This window comes from Primulina huaijiensis, chromosome 18, assembly GCF_012295235.1.
Source record: "Primulina huaijiensis isolate GDHJ02 chromosome 18, ASM1229523v2, whole genome shotgun sequence".
NCBI lineage: Eukaryota > Viridiplantae > Streptophyta > Magnoliopsida > Lamiales > Gesneriaceae > Primulina > Primulina huaijiensis.
In genome coordinates this window covers 9,026,817-9,049,714 of record NC_133323.1, presented here as the reverse complement: position 1 = coordinate 9,049,714, position 22,898 = coordinate 9,026,817, and the positions used below count along the sequence as shown (strand labels likewise).

At 33.3% G+C, this 22,898-nt stretch overlaps 4 protein-coding genes across 5 annotated transcripts; 2 read left to right on the top strand and 2 right to left on the bottom strand.

Moving 5' to 3' along the window:
* Positions 1–218: 218 nt before the first annotated feature.
* Positions 219–2,595, bottom strand: LOC140963832 (8-hydroxygeraniol dehydrogenase-like). Its single transcript, XM_073423251.1, has 5 exons — positions 2,351–2,595; positions 2,105–2,218; positions 1,060–1,573; positions 814–967; positions 219–621 (listed from the first exon to the last, which is right to left on the bottom strand). Exons 1-5 carry the CDS (start codon positions 2,446–2,448, stop codon positions 419–421), a joined length of 1,083 nt encoding a protein of 360 aa, XP_073279352.1. The 5' UTR covers positions 2,449–2,595; the 3' UTR covers positions 219–418.
* A 6,131-nt stretch (positions 2,596–8,726) lies between these two features.
* Positions 8,727–10,739, top strand: LOC140963907 (uncharacterized). Its single transcript, XM_073423392.1, has 2 exons — positions 8,727–8,856; positions 9,694–10,739. Exons 1-2 carry the CDS (start codon positions 8,727–8,729, stop codon positions 10,737–10,739), a joined length of 1,176 nt encoding a protein of 391 aa, XP_073279493.1.
* Positions 10,740–10,828: 89 nt separating this feature from the next.
* Positions 10,829–12,132, top strand: LOC140963904 (uncharacterized). The gene is made up of 2 exons (XM_073423391.1): positions 10,829–11,254; positions 11,416–12,132. The coding sequence occupies exons 1-2, from the start codon at positions 10,829–10,831 to the stop codon at positions 12,130–12,132; spliced, it is 1,143 nt and encodes a 380-aa protein (XP_073279492.1).
* Positions 12,133–19,649: 7,517 nt separating this feature from the next.
* LOC140964910 (uncharacterized) lies at positions 19,650–21,982 on the bottom strand. 2 transcript variants are annotated; one of them, XM_073424896.1, is made up of 3 exons: positions 21,710–21,982; positions 20,011–21,624; positions 19,650–19,908 (listed from the first exon to the last, which is right to left on the bottom strand). In XM_073424896.1, the coding sequence occupies exons 1-3, from the start codon at positions 21,772–21,774 to the stop codon at positions 19,800–19,802; spliced, it is 1,788 nt and encodes a 595-aa protein (XP_073280997.1). In that variant the 5' UTR covers positions 21,775–21,982; the 3' UTR covers positions 19,650–19,799. The 2 variants fall into 2 exon arrangements, with proteins under 2 accessions (XP_073280997.1, XP_073280998.1); XM_073424897.1 differs by having other exon boundaries at positions 20,011–21,618.
* Between the last annotated feature and the right edge of the window lie 916 nt (positions 21,983–22,898).

The following is a 22,898-nucleotide window of genomic DNA, read 5'->3' as shown; positions in this document are numbered from 1 at the left end:
CCTCAAATTTACATAACAGTCGATACTGAAGATTAGGCATGGAAGGACTTCAGAGTCAAACTCAAGGTTATTATTTATTAAATCAATATATATATTGTTCACCAAACAATTTTAGAAGTAAGCTAGCTATTCGATCCATATCAAGCTTCCGCACTAAAATCATAAAATCGGTGAAATGAACAAATATCAAACATCACATAAAAGGTAGAAGAAAACAAGAAGCAAAACCAAGATAGAAATTGAAATATAGCTGTGTTTTAGCATGCATAGAACGATCATAAACTTGATACAACAAGATCATTTGGTGTAAAAGACTCATTATTTCGAAAGCAAAAAGTTAAAAAAACACAACACATAAATCGATTATTCCCATTCTCCGAATGCTATAACCTATCAAGATGTAAAATCTTCAAATGTCTTATTCAACTTTCAACGAATTTTCAATGTCAATAACGAACCGATACTTCACATCAGATTTCAGGAGACGCTCCATAGCCGTGTTTATGTAATCTATATTGATCATCTCCACCTCTGGTAGTATATTGTTCTTTGCTGCAAAATCAATCATCTCTTGAGTTTCTTTCAGTCCTCCAATTGCACTTCCGGATATTGTCTTCCTCCCTATTTTACATTTTTTTACAAAAGTCAGACAAAATAAACTAGTGAGTAAGAAATACAACACTCAACAGAAATGAAGACAGTTTTTTCATTGCTGTTATTTTCAGTTCTTTCACAAGGGTATCCATGAAAATTTACGTTTACTCTTTAATGACTTCTACTCTTATTTTTTTCCTGACAGACATTTATTCTCACCTTGAAGGAGGGGAAAGGCGAGAAACTCAAGTGGCTTTTCTGGAGCACCAACCAAGATAAGCTTTCCATTGGGCTTTAACAAAGTTATCAACGGTCCTAGGGGATGAGTTGCGGACACGGTATCAAGGATTCCATCCAACGTTCCCATTGCAGCCTATGCGCGCAAAATCAAATAAATTTGATGTTAGTAATTTACATTGTACTAGAGTAGAAGAAAGTGATCCACCCAAATAAGAAGAAAGAAACCTGCATCTGCTCAGGATCACGGCTAACTAAAAATTCATCTGCGCCAAGACTTCCAATAGCTTCCTTCTTTTTATTAATTGACGTACTGATGACCGTCACATGAGTCCCGAAAGCCTTAGCAAACTTCACGGCTAAATGGCCGAGGCCACCAAGACCAACTATACCAACTTTCAACCCCGGCTTGTCAAGTCCAAAGTACCTTAATGGGCTGTAAGTCGTGATCCCAGCACATAAGAGAGGAGCACCAATATCAAGAGGTAGATTCTCAGGCCAACGAATGACGAAATGCTCGTCGGCGACCATGATATTAGAATAACCTCCATATGTAACGGTCCCATCATAGTAAGGCATACTGTATGTGAGTATTTGTTTGGGACAGTAATTTTCGAGATCAGTAGCACATTGATCACATTGGCGGCATGATCCGACCAAGCAACCTACGCCTACTTTGTCTCCAACCTTGAATTTCTCCACCTTTTTACCTACCTCAGTAACTATCCCCACAATCTCATGCCTATATCAAGAAAATTAAATATATATATCAAATCAAGCCACCTTTGCACAGTTACCAAATCGTCACCAGCAAATACATCAAATTCTTACGTTAAAATGTAAATTAAGGACTAGACATACTTATACGGAAACAACAAAGGATCAAAAAGTCAACACTTGAGCAAGAACTCTACACTTGAGCAAAAACTATACAGAACAGTAAAAAAATATTCTCATTTTGCACTTGAAAAAACAAATTCAACTTTCATATTTTGCAACCGATATCATCACCAACCCACAAACTAAAAAATTCTCACTTTAATTCCTCCTAAATAGTCTCACAAGAAAAACCCATAAACCGTTGTACATCAAGGAAACATATCCACAAAATATTTACACATTAATACACACACACAAATAGGATAAATCTTACCCAAGAACAATAGGATATCTCGTTCTTGCCCATATGAAGAACCCATAATCCTTTATACATCAAGAACACATACCCACAAAATATTTACACAGGAACACATACACATATTATAAATCTTACCCAGGAATGATAGGATATAGAGAAAATCCCCACTCGTTCTTGACCATATGAAGATCAGAATGGCACACGCCACAATACAGAACTTTGAACTGCACATCATGCTCTCCAGTAGTCCTACAAATGTGTCGTAAATTAAATTAAACCACCGAAAAAAACACATGTTTAACATAAAATAAAAAGCCTCAAACTTTCATTATTCCCAGTTTTACAAAATCTTGAAAAACAAATGTAAACTCAAATATGTACCTTCTAGAGAACTTGAAAGGAGCTAAGACCCCAGAAGTGTCATTTGAAGCCCATCCAACAGCCTTCACTGGGTGCTCTATTTCCGGTGATTTCGCCATTAGTCAATGCAATATCCTTTCCCTCTCGTAGGAAAACGAATTTCAAGAAAAGAGAGTGTCAAAGAATACAAGAACTATAGATGAAGATGTCAAACGACGGTATTTATGCTAAATTAATGAGCTTTTCGGAGGGAAGCTTTAATGACGTAGGCGGTGAGCTCAGAAGAAGCAGGAAAATCAAATCAAACTCGGCAACCTTATTAAACTGTATGTAAATCAAGCTCGGCCACCTTATTAAATTTCGTGTAAATCAACGATTTAATTAATAGGGGCACAAAGTTCGAAACAAAATGAGATGGCTATTTGATTACAGTCAACTTAATTAATATTTATTTTTGAGTTAAGATGAAAATTAATCTCATAAAACTCAACAGTAAGATTGTCTCATAAAATTTTTGTTTTGACTATGATCTCAAGCGTGTTTGGAACCATTTTTTTTCATTTTAATGAAATAATTAAATTTGATGAAAAGTAAAAGTGAGTAATGTTTGAAAATAAATAGTGTATAATAAATAATTGATTTTACTATTAAATTATTACTAACATCATTTTTTATATAAGTATAATCAACGTTACGCTAACTTTTAGATTTCAATTAAATCCAGCAGAAATTATAATCTTGTTTAAGAAACACGTAAAAAAATATTATTATTTTAAATCAAACACCAAAACTTAAATTTATTAGTGATTGCAAACACTTTTTAAATTTAATTATTTATTTACTCTATGCATTTATGTTTTGAATTGACTTGAGTTTATAAAACACAAAAACTTATATCATACTGTTTCACGAATTAAGTTTATGAGACGAATATCTGATCCAACCCGACTCATAAAAAAATTTATATAAAAATATTGATTTTTACTTTATATATGAATCAGGTAAAACGGTATCATAAATTTATATAAATATATGAGACTGAAAATCTGTAAGAAACTTACTTTTTATAAAATCTTGAATAAAAAAAACTATTTAGACAAAACAAATCTCTTGAATTAATTTTAATATAAGTCCACTACATCACCTACTACTTGGAGTCTATGAACCTACAATCTATATAAATAATAAAATATATACTTTTAATTATTGTTTAAGATGTTTTATACTAAATGGCATCTCAATTTCGTCATGATACTCACGCATATATGTTAGAAGGAAACTTACATGAAAATGTGCCAACCGCACATTCAATTTGACTTGTTTAAATTTAATTTTTAAACATTAATATTAATCAATTAGTTTCTTTACTAAAATAGTGTTGGATTCTTTGCTCCAACCCGACGGGTCAAAGCTACAGAATTCCAGGAGTCAAATTTTTGTATTATAATTTATTTGTTGTAATAGTTAATTATAAAGTGTTGATTTTGAGTTTCCATAATATTTTTTTATTTCGATAAAATTGTAATTTTTTTAAAAAAATAATGAATATCAATATATAAATTATTTAGATATTGTTGATATTTTAATTATCGTGTTTGAAATTATTTGTAGAATAAATTAATTGTTGTGAATAAAATAATAGACAATATTTGGAGAATATTATTTTTAGTTAAGAATTGATGTGTTGAGACGTATTTTGTATTTGGTGTAGGAATTACACCATCTTGAAGTTGGTGTTACGCGAAGATAATATAATTGGTTGGCGATGAACGTATTGAAACAAATTTATATGTCCTTTTCTCACTGGGTGATAGCATCATGGATTTTTTTGGGTATACTTGTTAGGATAGATAGGATATCATTATCACAAGAATTATTGAGAGACTGTATTAAGAGTCAATGTTTGTAAAATAGATATCTAGTTCGATCCAATTAATTAAAAACATTATTTCTAAATTTAAGTATGAATCACATTGGCTGTCTCACAAATAGATCTGTGAGTTCGTGTCATAAGATATCTACTCTATGAGTGTGTTTAGTTGATGTGATTAAATAAGGATAGATGAATAATCACATACTTATCTAATATTTGGTTAAAATTTTAAAATATATTAATAATCATTTTGACCTGGTTTAAGACCTAATTTTATGAATAATTATTTGATTATCAATCTAACAAATTAAGTGGGGATAAGTTATCAACACACCACAAATTACATTTTTATCTTCTTATCTCTTATGAAAATAAATATTTATTAAATTCTAATTTATTGTGTTTAATGATTACCGTAATATTTTCAAATATATTTCTAATAAATATATTTAAATTAATTTTAATAAACATAAATTATAATTATAAATATTTAATTATCTATCAAATTATTTTAAAAATATTTATAATTATTTAGAAAAACAATAATATTATAATATCACTAAACTTTATTTAACATTAAAACTAATATTCAAAATATTACTACTATTTTAGTTATTAATTATGAATATTTAATTATCTATCCAATTATTTTAAGAATATTTATAATTATTTTAAGAAAAACAATAATATTGTAATTATTACTAAAACTTTATTTAACATTAACATTCAAAATATTGTTGTTATTTTAATTATTAAAGTAAATGCATATTTACAAATTTATTTCTAATAAATATATTTAAATTAATTTTAATAAATATAAATTATAATTATAAATATTTTAATTATCTATACAATTATTTTAAGAATATATATTTAATTAACATTTGAGGCATTTTGGTCATTACAATAAAATTTACAAAATTAATTCATCATTTTAAAATCATATCAAACACCATATTATTTATTCCACCATACTATTAATCCATATCTCTCATTTTTCAATCACTCTAATTATTAATCATTTACTTATCCTATCACACGTACCAAACGGAGAGTATTAGGATATGTGCTATGTAAGTTAAAGGTTAGCCAATTTAGAATCACATCTCTCTTCGGAGGAATTACGTTATGTTAGGTAGCGGAAATCCAGTCCAAAGGCTGTGGTGATCCCAGCCGACCCAGTACTATTTTATTATACTTGAGATTTGTGCAAATTTATATGCTTTTATGTATTTTGAAACACAATGTACTGTGTGTACTCACAATAATTTCTCATAGTATTCTAAAAAAAAGAGTGCTCTGGTATTCTCTTGTTTACTTGTCAATTTGAAATTCATGATAGATGTTATTATTATCAGGTAAACCTTTTGTAAAAATGGCTTATATATCTGTTTAATATTTCCTCCAAATAACTACTCTGTACATTTTTTATATTCGAAGGAAAATCATTTCCAGTGTTTGAATGAATTCCATCTTTAATCCTTGGCTTCCGGTATATATTTTATGTGTTTATCTGGTCATTACTTATTATGATGACTTTTCTTGTCATTACTTATCATGATGACTTTGGCATAAATTTCAGGCAGCTGCCAAAGTCATCATTTGTCTTCAGGAGTATCAGATGTTTGCGGAGTGTGTCAAAAGGTAAGCAAACTCGGGTGTCAGTTGCCACGTTACGTATCGCAACACTTCAGCATAACACGTTGCCTTGAACTACTACATATGAATATTATGGGTCTAATAGAATTGGAAAAGCTATGAAAGTAAAAAGTATTCATTTGTTTGTATCAATGATTTTTCACGATTCACATGAGTAAGTCTGTTTAAGAAAAAAATCAGACTCTTTAATTGCGTTTAAAAGTTTACTTTCGAAGATTACTAACCTCCATAACTTGAAGGTAAGCAAAATCAAAACTGACAATGGTTAGGAGATTGAGAACTCTCTATTTTCATCGTTTTGTGATAAAAAAGAGTATATGTAGAGCTCAAAATCAGTACACGTAAACACATGCATTTATTAATTGTTAAATTATTTATATTAAATTTTAAAATGATCTTAACGATGCATGATTATGATTTTCATTATTTTAAATTATTACATGTTTTATTGATGTACGTTAAAACGTTTTCTTGAGTTTTATGTTTCAGACAAATATTCGATACGGGATCGGGAAAAGATACCAGTCACGATTTATGCGATTTATGAATAATGTGGTATTTTATTTCAAATCAAGAAAATTGGTATGTTAAATTATTTATGAAATTTTAAGCATTTTAAAGCCTAATTTAATTTATTAGGTGATTTTAATATTTTAAGCTTTTCAAAAATACTAATTTGAATTTAAGAATTTTAAACTTGAAAATTTGGTACTTAATTATTTTATTAAATCTTTGAGTATGATTAAATAATTAGATTAGTATTATTTTATCACTAATTATTTAACTAAGTATTTTTTTAACCTCTAATTAACCTCCTAATCAACACACAAACACACACACCCATCAGCGCGCACTCACACACACACAATTTGTGTTTTCTTTTTTTGAGAGGAAAATTAGGGTTCTAAGCTTTTCTATCGGGAGCCACCACCCCAGCCTCTACCTTGCAAATTTCGGTAGATTCATGTTCTTTTTTCTAGCAAGAAACGTGCCACATGTCGTCTCGGATCGGTTCTCGCACCTCCTCGCTTCGATATTCGTCGTATCATGAGTATAAATCATCAAGACATGTATATTCTTTCATTTTTCTGTATCGATCTTGTCATAGTAAATATTTTTATGCATATTGTGTGTAAAAATATGTTTATGTTATGCAAAGTTTGAGCAACGATTTTGGAACGATTTTTAGATCTCAAAAACCGAATCTGCTGTCATTTCGAATCCTGCGAATTTTCGATCGGTTTTCTGGAAAAAAACTTTCAAAATATAAAACGTAGTACTTTTTTATATCTTCTATTTGACAGTGAATTCGTAATTTTCAGACAAGAGACGAGTGAGTTATGATCATTCTCGTGTGACTGCTCAAACTGTGATTCTATAAATAAAAAAAAATGTGTTCTTCAGATCGTTTTGCTGGGCGGCGCTCAGGCGCGATATTCTACCGCTCGAGCGCCAGGCCTTCTGGACAGGGCGCCTCGAGCGGTAAGATGTTATCGCCCGAGCGCTAGGTATTCTAGACTTTTCGTCTTGGGCAAGCATGTATAATGTGTTGGTATGTTCATCAGTCGCCCAAGCGGGATCCAACGAAGCCCTCGACGTTTTTAAGTATGTTCGACGTGCAAAGAGAAAATGTTTTATGTTTTTGATGTATGCGAATTGTCTTGTGACAATTAAGTTACGGGTTTGGAAGCCAGAGAACGTGTCTGGGGACCTCTCCATCCCGGTAAAGAATGACCGGGTTTTGATCAAGATTGGAAAGCTGTAAAGCATGACTAGGGACCAATCCATCCGGTACAGCATGACCGAGGATCTTATGTATGTGGGAGTGGACGTTCGGTCGAAAGACTGTGATGATCCCTGCCAGCCTAGTACTGTGGTTTAGTCTGATCAGGCGCATTATGTTATGGGTCACTTGATTTGAAATATATCTCTACGCAAAATAATGATGTTTATACATGTTTAAGTATGTATGATGCATCACGTTTATGAAAAAATTTATGAAATGATGGCACGTCTATGTTATGTAAGTATGTTCAGAGTTTAAGTATGTATGCGCTATTTTAAAATGCATGTGATTTTATTATGTATTACTTGTTATTCTCAGTTTATACATGTTAAGTCTTTCGACTCACTAGATTTGTTCGATGCAGGTGAGGACGAGTACGAGGAGACGAGAGGTGGGGACCAGTGAGTTGGTTCGGACTGTGCGGAGGCCTAACCTGAGCACCGCTTAAGTTTTCAAGGATTTTATACATGTTAAATTCATTTACTCTGATTTTAATGAAATTTTTTCATGTTGTTTAAACAATTATCTTTTGCAAGCTCGTTTTGATTGTGATATTGATGACACCGAAATAGTTTGTACTCGTTTAAATTTCAAATATTTAGTCAAACATTTTATTTATATTGCATGTTGAAAGATTATTACTTATTTAAGAAAAAAATTTACTTTCCGTAAATTTTTAAGTAGTTTTAAAGTACGGTACGTTACAGCAACTCACGAGTTCTCTGCCCCAAAGACTCTCCAACAAAATGGTATTGCTAAACGTAAAAATTGTACCCTGCAAGAGATGGTTAGGGTGATGTTGAGTTCAAAAAATATCTCAAAATGATTTTGGGTTGAGGTTCTAAACACTGTATATCATGGGAAAGAGACCAAATCTTAAATATTTTCATGTATTTGGATGCATATGTTATATTTTAAATAATAGAGATCAACAATCCAAGTTTGATCCCAAGAGCAATAAGTGCTTGTTTCTTGGATATCCTACAAATAGTCGTGTACATTGAATGTTTAATTTAAGAACTGGGACGGTTATGAAATCCATTAATGTTGTATTTTATGATTTTTCATATCTCAAAGGAATGGCGATCAAGGATGATGTAGATGATTTGCTGGAAGTGTCTATACCACTTGATAATACAGGTGTAATGCCAGATGTTGTAACACCTCTAAGATTGACAGAATCCGAGGAGGAACTAAAAATTAATGATGGTATGAACAATTATGTAACATATTCCAAGCAAAATATAGAAGAATCATCCATTGTCACAAATTATTGGAGAGATACATGGAGACATGCAAACTCAAATGAAGCAAAAAGAAAACTACCGAAAGATTATTTTACTAATATGCACAGAGGCGTATGGATAGCATGGGCTGGGCCCAGCCAAGATTATCATTTTTTTATTTATATATTACTATTACAAAAAAAAAGGAAAAAAAAAAAAGAAAGTAAACAAACGACCCTCTTCCTGCGGCACACCCCTTTCTGCCCTTTTCTCTCTTTTCCCAATTTTCTCCTTCTCCACTTTCAAATTCTGATTCATTGAAGCACCAAATTGCTACAACTTTTTCTTTGACAAATTGTAAGAAATCGCATCAAACTGTGGAAAGGATCGACAATCCATAGTCATCACTTGGGTAATCAACATTCATCTTTTTTTATTATTTATTTATTATTGGACTATTGGAGGAATTTATGCTAGACTGAATTTGTGTTCATGGCAGCTGCTCACATCCTTTTGAGTTTATTGAACCTAGGTTTTTTTATTATTTGGGGTTGATTGGTTTGTGTTTTCCTCAAGATTGTTGTAGTTTTTAGTGTTTTTGAATCCGGGTTTGGTCTATTCTGGGTTCAAGATTAAAAACTTGCAATAAATTAATTGTATTCTTTTATGGAATACTATCAACATGATTTATTTTTTTAGTAACTTTGATGTTTGGTTACACAAAAGATAGACAAATTTTTTTTTAAATCATCTTTTAATTTAAATGAAGAGTATTCTTTTAGGTGAAATAAAATGATGTTTATAGGTTTTTTATTTATAGGTGAATCAAAATGTCAAAAAGAAGCATTACTGATTATTTTATCTAAAAAAAACAATGAGCAGTTATCAAAAACTTCAAATGATCCTCTTCCGTCAAGTTCAAGATCTACATTGAAAACGAAAAAACTCAAACATGACAATGAAGTTGCTCTCGATCCATTAGAAGGAAATAATCCATATTATGAGCGTGATCCTGGGAAACGAATTAGAATATGGGAATATTCATGTGATAAACAAGATGATGCTCGAAGAGAATATGTTGGTATGGGACCATATCAACCTATATATGAATATCCACTTGTTGATTTTAAGCATAAAAAACGTAGTTTTCAGTCTTCTTGGTTCGCAAAGTTTCCATGGCTCGAGTTTTCTAAAATAAAAGAAAGTGCATTTTGTTTCCCGTGTTATCTTTTTGATGTCCCTTCATCATATCAAAAGAAATTTACGGTTGAAGGATTTAAGAATTGGAAAAGAGTGAATTGCAAAACATGTCCACTAAAAAGGAATGAAGGAGTTTGCAATTCATTACATAGTACTGCTATGCAAAAATGGGAGGGCTTGAAAAATGTATCTCAACATATCGATAGAAGGATGAATAAACAATCTGAGAATATTATAAAGAAAAACAGATTGCTTATAAGGACATCGATTAGAGCTGTAAGATGGCTAGCATTACACGGGTGTGCATTTAGAGGACATGATGAGTCTGTAGATTCTCATAATCGTGGAAATTTTCTTGAACTCGTCAAATTTCAAGGAGAATTGTGCAAAGAAATTGGTGATATTATCTTAGATAAAGCATCTAAAAATGCCAAGTATACATCACCATCAATTCAACATGAGATTCTAAAAATTATTGCCGATCTTGTGCGAAGTAAAATCCGTGATGAAGTAGGGGATGCTAAATTCTGTATTCTTGTTGATGAAGCAATTGATGAATCTCATAGATCACAAATGGCTATTGTTTTGCGATACGTAGATTGTGATGGGTTTGTTAGGGAGAGATTTTTTTTAAAGTTATTGGTGTTGATGATACTAATTCTTTGACTTTGAAAACACATATATGTAGTATCTTGACACATCACAAGCTTTTGGTTGAAAATATATGAGGTCAAGGATACGATGGTGCTAGTAACATGCGGGGAGAATGGAATGGATTACAAGCATTATTTCTCAAAGATAGTCCGTTTGCATATTATATTCATTGTTTTGCTCACCGGCTGCAACTTACATTAGTTGCAGCAGCTAAAGAGGTATCAAATGTATGGCTATTTTTTTCCAAATTGAGTTCAATTGTCAATTTTGTGGGTTTTTCTTCAAAGAGACACTCTCAATTGAAATCAATTCGAGAAGATGAAATTACTGATTTGATAGAATCTGGAGAACTTGGGACTGGTACTGGAGTTAATCAAGCTAGTACTTTGGAACGATCTGCATCTACTCGATGGAGTTCACATTACGCTTCTGTTAGTCGAGTTATTGAATTGTTTGGTTCAGTTTGTATGCTTCTAGAAAATTTCATGGGGGGAAGTCTGTTTTTAGTATACGTGTGGAGGCTAAAGGTTTGCTTAAAGAGATGATGACATTCGATTTTGTATTTATCTTGTTGTTGATGCATAGAGTTTTGGAAACATCTGATATGTTATGTCAGGATTTGCAAAGAAAAAATCAAGACATTCTAAATGCAATGAGTTTAGTCACGACTACAAAATTTCTTTTCCAGAAAATGCGAGATGATGAATGGGAAGATTTTCTATGGAGTGTAAATAATTTTTGCGATAGTCATGACATTGTCTTATCTAATTTGACAGCTCGTTATGTTGAAGGTACTAAACGTTCTTGTAAACAGAAAAATCATTTTACAGTGGAAGAATACTATCATTTTCATGTATTCAATGTTGTGATTGACGAACAGCTGATGGGGTTGAATACACGATTTACTGAGCAATCAATAGAGCTTCTCACTCTCTGTGAAGCCTTGAATCCCAGTGATGGCTTCAAATCATTTTCTGAAAGTGCTATTTATTCTTTAATTGATAAATTTTATCCCAATGATTTTTCCAAAGATGACATGAAACATTTGAAGACTCAATTGGATCATTACAAGCTTGATGTATTTGAGGATCCAAGGTTTAAAGATGTTGATTCTCTTCCTAAATTATGCCGAAAACTAGTTGAAACAAAGAAGTCGAGGATTTATTTCATTATTGATAGATTGATTCGTTTGGTCTTGACTCTTCCAGTTTCCACTGCTACAACTGAGCGGGCATTTTCAGGGATGAAACTTCTCAAGACACCACTTCGCAACAAAATGGAGCAGGAATATTTAAACAATGCAATGGTTTTGTATATTGAGAGAGATATTGCTCATGACATTGATATAGATTACATAATTGATAGATTTGATCTTTTGAAAAATCGAAGGTTGCGACTAAAGTAGTGTTTATTTAAGTTACTCACTTTTGGCGTAAGTTGTATATTTTTTTGGTATGTGAACTCTATCATATGATTAATGTTTGAACTTTTGGAAAATATTTATTTAGATTTGATTATTATATTGTGAAAATCGTGGTTTGCACTTAATCTTTATGTCATGTAGAAAATGTTGTATTGATTTCTAGATTAATTTTTTTTAAATTTTCTAGCCCCTCATATTTTGAAATTCTGGCTACGCCCCTGAGTATGCATGAATTCCGTATATTGTCAGGTCAGACACTCCTGCTTTGAATCACACATTGAGCCAAAGAACATTAATGAAGTTTTAAAAGATGAATTTTGGGCTTAGTTCCAAAGCCTGAACAAGTTAATGTGAATGGAACAAAATAGATTTTTAAGAACAAAACTGATAAATCGAGGAATTTTGTTAGAAATAAAGCTCGATTGGTTGCTCAATGATATCCACAGGTTGAGGGGGTATATTTTGATGAAACTTTTGCTCATGTAGCTCACATTGAATCTGTTCGACAGTTGTCTGCTATTGCATGTCACATTAGACCAAAAGGATTGATGATTCACATTACTTGAATCATGTTTACAAGCTAAAGAAGACATCGTATCGACCGAAACAGGCTCCATGTGCATGGTATTGTAGATTAACCGATTATCTACTTGAAATTGGCTTCAAACGAGGTGAGGTCGATAAAACTATTTCCATAATATACTCATATGCCAAGTTTAGGTGGATGAGATAAGTTTTTGTGCTTCTTAAGAAAGGCATGTAGATAATTTGGTTGAATGTATGTCTTTGAAATTAACGAGCATGATAGGTGAGTTAAATTTCTTCATTTTCCTTAAAATAAAGCAAATGCATGATGGAATATTTTTGTGTCAAATAAAATATGCAAATAATTTAGTAAAGAAATTATGTCATGATAACACTAAACACATGAGAACTCTCATGGGATCGAGTGAGAAACTATACAAAGAAGATGTTAATGAAGGTGTTGACAACACCTTGTACCGCAACATCATTGGCAGTCTACTCTATTTAACTTCAAGTTGTCATGATACCATGTTCAGTGTATGTGTGCTAAGTACCAATCAAATCCCAAAATTACGCACTTAAAAGTTGTGAAACGTATCTCATGATACATAGCAGAAACTTTGGATCTAAGATTATGATAGGATCGATTGGGAGGTGAAGAAGCGTTTAGAAGGGGGGTTGAATAAACACTTGACAATTGTACACTTTTTTCAACTGATGAGTCAGTTTAGCGACAAACTGAGCTCGGGAATCTTATTTGTCAATGTCGATCAATTAACTGGTGAAAGTTCAGAAATAAACTGACAGATAGAATAAAACTGAAATAAAGAGACACAAGATTTATAGATGTTCGGAGATTTCAATCACTCCTGCATCACCCTTTCTATCTAGAAGATAGGATATTCACTAAAATACTTTGATCAATACAAACAATTGTATAGACCCACTTTAGTTTTTAACTTAACAATTCCAAACTAAAACTCTTAGTTTTGATACAGTTTACAGTAATAGACTGATCTGAAACTACTTGGCACAACTGATCTCTTATAAGATCGAATAATACAACAGTAAGTGTTTGTGCTTGTAAGCTTAAATTATAGCCTTGATTGCTATGAATGTATATGCTAAGCGTGAGCTTTGAAATTTTTTGAATATGAACAGAAAGCTTGTGAGTAGATTTTAGCATAATAATAGCTTGGTTGATTGAACAGTTATGTGTCTGTATTAGTATATCTCCGCTGCTCTTCTTGGCTATTTATAGTCTTTGCTTCCAACGGTAACAATGAATACGATTTGAAACTTTATATCTGTTGTTTACCACGTCAACGTTCTTCTGACAGTAGTACATTGTTCCATTACTTAAATGCGGCGTTCCCACTACAGGTTGCAGTCTTGCTTTTGTACAATCTGTCGGTTGATAGCTACATTCCTCAACTAATGGCGTGTACAACTGTTTTATCAGTTTTGGCAAAGACGATAGGATAAGCTGATTGCTCTCAACTGATTGTAGTGTGACTATTCAAATTGTAAGTTTTTTTAGATTTATTAAATTATTAAAAGTAATTTTTTTTATTTTACTGAAAATATTAGAGACGAAATCATGAACCAACTGTCGCTAATTTTAGCGACAGTTTATTAAACTATCGCTAATTAGCGACAGTTTTGCATAATCCGTCGCTAATTTTATTTGCTACGGTTTTTCAAAAACCGTCGTAAATTGTAACTACAACAACAGATAAAAACCGTTGTCTTTGAGCGTAACCTTTAACCACAGGGGTTGACCTTTTTTTTGTAGTGTATCTCGATGGTTTAGTGGAGTTAAACCGACGTAGAGTTTTAAATCAGGAGATTATTTTTCAAATAAATTATGCTGGATTATTTCCTTAATTGTGCCAATATTTTCCTAAAAAAATAAAATTTTGCATGTTAACTCATTGTTACCGTTGGTAAATAATCTGCCAAATATTGAAAGAATGCTTTGTGGGTTAATTATTTACCGTTCAACAGATAAATTTGTTGACATATATCTTGCATCGATTTGTTTAAACCTAAGCTTTTTGTTCTTCACAATTCAAAATTCCTCTCGTTGCGTACCCTCTCGATTTTCTATAAAATTCTCAATTGCAGGTTTTGATCCTCAAGATATCTGTAGAGAGATGGGCAACAGTGGTGGTGTTGCACCCGTTGTGACAACACCGGAGGAAGCTGCCCAGTCACCATCTATGCCAATTGTTCCTGTAATAGAGTTTCCTACTCCTCTCGAAACAATTGCTCCATGTGAATCTGGAAATGAGATTGACATGGAGAATTTCCAGACTTCTCGATGGTGATTCAAGTGTTTCCACCACCACCTCAAGTTTGTCGATCGAAACGCATCAAGATACAATCCTTCCTTCAAAAATATTTTGCCACAAGGGTGAATCATCAGCTAGACCGTCGTTGGTTGATCCAGAGTACACCTTTGTTGATGATTCAAAGGACGCTGATTATGAATTTATGGCTAGAGAAAAGATTGCTCCTAACGAGGAGAATGTTTCCCTCACTCAGTTTTTGGTCAATATGAAAAAGGAAAAGGGCTCTGCATCTATGCATGATGCTGAAGAATCTGAAGATGAACCTGTTGCTAAAATGCACCAGGAATTTTCTGACAACAGGTCTGACCAGTCTGATAGCTCCTCTTCCAACCCTGATGATGAGGAATTTGATGATGGTGATGATACTGCTCATGAGAACGAGGATGTTGAGGGAAATTTTGTCGACACGGAAGACAACATGAAGATTATGATCTTTCCTTCTCATTATCTCACAAGTTCTACTTAGGGAAGTCCGTAGCATTTTGGTCTCTCAACGCCGATAGAGGGCTTATTGATACGAAGAATATTGATCCGGATGTCTACGGGAGATATAATTTTGTTGATTTCTTCAAAACCAAAGGACTTTTGTCTATTGTTTCTTCAGTTGCTCCATACTGCCGCAAGCCCGTCTTAGAGTTCTTCGTCAATCTCACATCTAGCCTGGGTGATGAGAGATCTGCCAAGTTTGGCAGAGTTTTTGTCCAAGATCGTGCCTTTCAGTTCAACCCCAACATCATCAATGCTCTATAAACCACCCCCGCCGAGGATGAGGAAGGGGTTCAACCCGACATTAATGAGGATACTGTTGTGCTCACTGTACGGTTGATGACCCAATTCCCTGGTCATAAAAGTCGTATCTCTGCCGCCAACCTATCTTCATTCTACTATGTGCTTCACAAAACAGCCATGCACAATTGGACACCATCAACCAATTCCACTGTGGTCACCAGGCCACAAGCATTTGTGCTGTTTTCCATTGGCACTAGCGGTACTTATAATTTTAGGAAGATCATTTTTAAGATTGTGCTACATTTTACTGATGGAGAACTAAATTTAACCAAGCTGCCTTTCTCTTCACTTATATATGGGATCCTGGAATCACAAGGATTCATTCGATACATCGATGAGCATCTGTCCATGGTAACTGAAGATTTGAAGATTTCCCCCACCCTCTTCAATGGCAATCGGAAGCTGGATCTTCTTCGGTCAGAATCCAGTGTTGTCCCAAATTTTGGAAACGCGTACCCAATCTCTGACTATATCCATCTTTCCCCTACCATTCTACAAGCCCAGATTGACTTTGCACTTAAGAAAATTGTTCAAGTCAAAGAATTGATCCTTCACTATGAAGCCCAAGTGGTTCATTACAGGATTTTATTGGACATGGGTGTCCATTCTGGACAAAAATGGGAGATAGCAGTACAACACAAACTTCAGAGGATGGACCCTCTGGCACCCATGGAGGTACTGAAGTAGAGGAGGATGAAGATACTGAAGAGAGAAGAAACTGATCATTAATCATTTATTACTTATTATCTTTGTATGTATGCTTAGTTTTATAGATTATTGTCTGCTTAAGGTGTTAGTTGTTTCTTAATGCTCTGGTTAAATCCTAATTGATGAGTGTTTTTGCACTCGTCTTATCAACATTATTAACAACATCCAAGCTAATATAATCAAATTCAGGGGGAACTTATTGGAGTTACATAAACTTGAATATACTTGTTTGTGTTTATTTTGTCCATAAAAGCAAAAAAAGAGGAGATTGAAAAGAAATGTGTTTTGCTTCGCAAGACACTAATTTATCTCATAAATTTTTTTCCTTTTTGATGAGATTTTGCATAAAATTTTTTCTTTATAAAATATGAGTTTTTTAAACTTATATTTTATCCATAATATTAAAAAAATTTGTTTCCTAATGAAATACTATTTTCTTTATCTTGTAGGAAACTATTTAAGTAATTCTATCAAGATCAACACAAGTTCATATATATTGAAAATAAATTATGCATAAGAGATGTGAGGTTCGAAGGTGCCAGAGAAACGATACAAACAATACACGAAAGAATTTTTTGAAGAACTCGCAAAAAAAAAAAGAAGTATTATTGTTTCACTGTGTCATCGTCACTGCATTGTCATGACGTGTTGGGGACACTTGAAAACAACACACAAACACGTGTTGATCGAAGAATTTTTTCTTGCTCCGAATTTCGGTCACACAAATTTGCATTCTTGCGTTTTCTTTATTTTTGTTATTGAGATTTTAGGTTATCATTTACTTACTTGACTTGTTAAGGAAGATAATTTTTCAATTTATCACTTGTATTATTTTGATAAATTTGATTTCTTTTCTAGTGATTACTTTGTCCAAATACATCGTGCAAGTGTGTTCACTTATACATAATTATCACTGTGCATTTTAATTATGTATGTGTTATATTATTTCGTTGCATGTTGTCATACGGTGTTACAACATTCGAGATATCGCTTATCTGATACACATAATTATTACTATTCATGTTAAACATAATACTATCAGAAAGTAGCAACTGCAGGTTCCATAGTGATATATATATATATATATATACACACACACACACACACGAGCATTGACAAAACTCACGAGTTTGCTCGATTCATTGCTCTCCAAATACTGGGTACATTAGAAAGCAAAAACACAATGAAGACGACAAAATCAAAAATTACCTACTGAACATACAAAATATTCTTTCATTACATATCTAGAAACACTAGTTTTTCCTCCTATCTTTCAGTTTTTAACAAACAAAATTTGGGGTTTTGCTTAAAAAGCTAATGTTTTATGGAGCAATCGGAGCAAGTTGCGAGCTAGCTAGTTGTGTATAGGGAGTCTGTTTCTAACCCAGTTATAGTCCATTGTGCTCAAGTTTTCTGATCTAGGCACTTTCACTCTTTCTTCTCTTTTAACAAATATCGTACCTGGACATGTCAAGCAATATATATATACATATAAATATCTATATATTTAGATATCAGTATTCTAGTTTGAATTCAAAATTTTTTTAAAAAATAAATGATTTTACTTATTATCCCAAGAAATAATAACAGGCCTCAAATTTCACAAGACCAGAATGTGGTCAAGTTGATTTTATGAGTGAAAATGAAGGCATGAAGTGCACCAAGTATTAGGCAAGTTGCCTTCTTGAATAAAATTTTTCAGAAAATTTAATATATGATTTTTTTTTTGTGGAAAATTCAAATTTTGATCTCTCAAGCATACTAAGATAATTTTCATTTAAGTTCTTGGGTTCATTTTGAAAATAGTAAGTTACGAAATGAGATAATGGTAGTCAAGAATGAAACATGCCTGATGAAGCTTCCTTCAGCTTGTTGTGTGGCATAAAAGCTTGATTAGCAAACCCTTTCACCTGTTCAGAATCAAGTAAACCAGCACCAAATAGTTACTCACTACTCGGGTTCGTAGGTTCGAGTCACATAAGTTACGTACGTGTAAAAAAAAAAAGATAAAATCCAAGGAAAAATTGTCATACTCCCATAATCTGCTCTTCATTTAATTTGAGCTTCCTTGGAAACAAAGGCATAGCAGCAAACTTGAAATGATAAGCTGCATAAGTAGCCAAGACTGAGTGAATAACATAGATACACAGCACCATAAGATGTAGTCACTATACCTTGTCCTAGAGCTAGTCGCTTGTACACTTCATCTGAAGCGCCAGGTACAACCATAACTGATAGGAGAGCCACACAAAACGCAGCAAAGAAAGTTGGCAGTTCCATAGGAATGAATTGTTTTCTTTGCGGTTTTCGCAGTTTAGCAGAAGGAAGAAATTCTACTATTTACTTGACAAAAAAACATACACAAAATCAATTTACTTGAGCAAGAAAACATACACAAAACACAAAATGGAGAATTTCAAAACAAGTACACTTTGAAAATAATAGTTTTATACTTCCCTTTTTGGGAACCTTCACACAACTTGTATGGATCGTTGGTTACCTAACCGTGGTTGGACCACAGCTCTGGTTTTGGTTTTTTGACAAATACAACTCTTTCATATGTCAAGTGTGCATCTCGAAATGCTTAGTTGGTTTTAGTACTGACAAAAGTTGAATTAATTTTACCTTAAACTCTTCACTAAAGGGTACTCTCAGGTGCTGCAAGAAATACTAAGGTTTTGATCATAATATTATCATAGTCCAATGATGTCATATCGACTTCACTTAAGAGTTTAATATCAGTTTCGGGTCCATTCAAGGGAATTTTTAGCCTGTTTTTGGAGAGGACATAATTCTTGCTTGAAGAAAAAAATGAGCCTGACAATTGGAGATAATTTAATCAAGAAATGAAATATCATAGATAAAATACAATAAATTTTTTGCAATTTGCAATGTCTTCAAGAAGGTTACCATTACTTTACATTTTTTTTAAAGGACTTCACAAAATCTATCAACACATCTATCTCGTTCCACTCGGTGTTCCATTTAAACGATTTCAAACTTATATGTAATGTTTAATAGATCTGCACAATACATTCTCGAACTGATGCAAAGCATTATACATTCAGTGAGTTTCTAAGAAAGGAACTTGAAATAGTACTAAATTGCAGAAACAATGTATGATGATATAAGAGTATAAGTATGTTGTAATTGATAGCAAAACTGTAGGTATGGTTGGCACTTGCGATGGCACTATTTCGGTAAAAAAAACGCTGCAATATATTGCAGTACTCAATTCCTAAATCACAATATAAATTAAACCGAAAGACTTGGTTAGAATCTGCAGCAAAGAAGGCCTGATCTCCAATATTTGTGTTTCTGATAATGTCTCAAATCTGTGTTTTCCATCCTCACTGGACTCCGATTCCCTTCAGAGTGTAATCTACAAATGAAATGGAAAAGTTTCAAGTTAGTTAAGTTAGAAATCAATGAACAGTCCAACGAGAGGGTAAGAAAACATAGTGAAAAGAGACTAAAGATTTACACAGGGAAAGCAAAAGATCTGGTGCTGGTTGCACTTTCATCAGATCGAAGAGATAAACTCCCAGAATACGTTATCGGCCCTGAGAACATAATAAAACTGGCTGCGGAATGGCTCGAATCTGCTTCATCATACTGTATTTGGCTAACAACTGATACATTATCAGAGTTCCCACGCTCGTGCTTTGGAAAGTGTAGCTCGATTTCTTGCCCATTGTTATTTGGTGGACATGGAATCTTGCTGCTGAATATCTGAACATGGTCATCGGTAGAAAGATCGACAGATCTTGTAGCTTGTTTGTCAGTGGATGTTTCCTGACATTTTTCATAACTTGTATCCTCGTTGATAATGAAATGCACCGGGCTAGTGGAAGAAGAGTTACTGTAATATGCATCTAGCGATCGGTCAGGGATGTTTCCGGAACTGTATTTACTAGTTTCCGAAATATTTTCATGCTCATGCAAATCCTGCGACTCGATCATGTCGCCAGGTATCACCGGTAAGGGAGAATTGAAATTAAACGTGATGCTTCTGCGTTCCACCCTACTCCTGTATAACATGCTTCTAGCTTGGATTTCTTCCTTCTGTTCTGCTGATGAAACAGCAAGACTTTCAGACACCGATTCTCCGAACAAAACCTGTTTATCGTTATGAGGTTGAACAATGCTGTTCTCCTCAATGTCCAGGGAGTTGAGGAAAGATCTGAGGAAACTCCGAGTACCAAATTCTTGAATTGGAAGGGAGCTGACGACGAAAGTTTCCTCCTCTAAAGCACCGTTCACATTCTTATCTGTCTGTATCGAGTCGTCTGCATCATGATCCTTAGCAGTATCCTTCTCTAAAGAACTCTCTGCAAGTGATTTAGGCTTGCCTTCTTCAAGCAATATGTCTTTTGTTTCTTCTTTGCTCCCAGATTCATCTGCAGTGAACCTTTTCATGTTTTCCAGAAAGGAATCGGTTGTTCCATCCGAAATAACGGGTTCCTCACCCACACGCCCCTCTGGATCCTCACAGTGCCCACAGTTACCATTTTCAATCAAAATATTGTCCTCCACAGGCATGATGTCATCAGCACAAGCGTCCTTCACAATGTGATAATTAGTCTCTTTATAGCAAACTTCTAACTCAGGCAAATCAAAGTCCAGCTTTATTTTATCAGCATCTGAATCCGGATACGGATCCATGAAAGTTGAAGCTGAGATTAATATATGCCCAGAATCTTCTTGGACGTCAACCTCATTTAGGTGTTCCGATTTTTCAACCATCAGCGAGCATTCAAACTCCCTACTTCTCCAGGACTTGTCTTCATCTTTTGTTTCGGAGGATAGCGAATCTGAATCTCCATTTTCAGCGCTTAGATAATACAACAGCCCATGCTGATCCTCCTTTCTTGGAAAATCTTTAGTTGCACCTTCATGATCTTTTGAAAAGCCATTAATAGATTTAGCACTCCAGTGCTCATTCCCGCAATTTTCCTCAAACTCTCGTTTCTGGTACATCTCTCTGTTTCCAAAAACAGATTCAGCCTTCCTCCCAAAACTTTCAGAATCATAAAACCTCGAATTCCGGCTTCCCTTCATACTCGAGCTTTGTTCATCCGGATCGAACACCCTGTCACTACACTCAAACATATAAGAATCTTGCTAGGAGAAAAAAATCTAAACAACTTCTCATTGCAATCAAAAGCAGATGAAAATATTACCGGGTTTCATATTTCACATCATTCGGCATAGTTTGGAGAATTCTCAAAAGCTGTGAAGCAAACATCTTGAGAAAGTTCTCAAATATACTTCTTCTACACCTGGTTGATCAATGGCCGCAGAAAGACTCCACCTTCACCAAACTCACAGAGTTGCAAGAACCCGTTTCACTGCAATATAGCAGAATGGCCATCGATCAAAGAAGCCCAAAATGGGCCAACAAGAAATGGTAAAATTCAAGAATACCAGCATAATCTGATTTAAAAAAAAAAAGCAGATAAATCAGAAAAAATGCGTAGAAGCATGACAATCGATCGAGCCAAAATCTAAATCTAAATGATACAAATAAATATTGATCTAATATATGCACAATTCTTGTTAGAAAGTTAAGATATCATTTTTGTCGGTAAAAGAGGAGAATATTATGGTTGAGAAAGCTCAGCCAACTACCGAAGATACAACGTCATCTGACTCATCTCGCCGCATTGACTTGCGGATACATGCACGTTTCCCCCTGAAAGATTTGTGGAGATGGTGAGAGAACAGCTAATGGGAGGAAGTAGGATTCAAAGAACTATTTGCGAGCCATCCCACCACTTTAAACTAGTCAACTCCTCCTATATTCTTTCCTAGAATCACCCGATGTAATTTCAGATAACTATTAATATCAATATTATTAATTAGAAAAATAAAAAAAATATTTTAAAAAATCACCTATTATTTTTTTATCAAAATTTAAAAAAATAAATAAATATTTTTCAAAAATTCAAAATTTTTATCATTGATTAGATGAATAAAAAATTTAAAATTGTTTTGAAAATATGTTAAAAAATATTGAAACTAAAGTTCTAATATAATAATAATAATATCAATTTATAGACATTATGACACTCTTTTAAAAATTCGAAAAAATTAATATAATATAAAATTTTATATTAAAGACAATCAATCTTCTTGTTATTCTCTGTTAAGATCCGAGATTGATTTAGATGGAGCGAATGAATAATCTCAACAAATTCTGAAAACATTTTGGTTGGTTTAGCAACATTCTTGTCAGTTGATTATCAGTAAGCCAGCAGTTTATTACTGCTCAGAAACAGACTAACTAAAAAGGTTTGAACACAAAATGGTTGAAGGTAAAAATCAATTGGGCTATCATATGAAAATTAAAAATAGGCCAACTAAAATGTA

Coding starts and splice junctions, on each gene's coding strand:
- LOC140963832 (XM_073423251.1), bottom strand. CDS start 2,448: ATGGCGAAATCACCGGAAATAGAGCACCCAGTGAAGGCTGTTGGATGG. Junction 1,574..2,104: donor CTATATCCTATCATTCCTGG/GTAAGATTTATA, acceptor TTCTTGATATAG/GCATGAGATTGTGGGGATAG. Junction 968..1,059: donor GTGATCCTGAGCAGATGCAG/GTTTCTTTCTTC, acceptor TTGCGCGCATAG/GCTGCAATGGGAACGTTGGA.
- LOC140963907 (XM_073423392.1), top strand. CDS start 8,727: ATGGCGATCAAGGATGATGTAGATGATTTGCTGGAAGTGTCTATACCA. Junction 8,857..9,693: donor GGAACTAAAAATTAATGATG/GTATGAACAATT, acceptor TTTTATTTATAG/GTGAATCAAAATGTCAAAAA.
- LOC140963904 (XM_073423391.1), top strand. CDS start 10,829: ATGCGGGGAGAATGGAATGGATTACAAGCATTATTTCTCAAAGATAGT. Junction 11,255..11,415: donor TATACGTGTGGAGGCTAAAG/GTTTGCTTAAAG, acceptor TTTCTTTTCCAG/AAAATGCGAGATGATGAATG.
- LOC140964910 (XM_073424896.1), bottom strand. CDS start 21,774: ATGTTTGCTTCACAGCTTTTGAGAATTCTCCAAACTATGCCGAATGAT. Junction 21,625..21,709: donor GATGTGAAATATGAAACCCG/GTAATATTTTCA, acceptor GTTTGAGTGTAG/TGACAGGGTGTTCGATCCGG. Junction 19,909..20,010: donor AGATCTTTTGCTTTCCCTGT/GTAAATCTTTAG, acceptor TTTCATTTGTAG/ATTACACTCTGAAGGGAATC.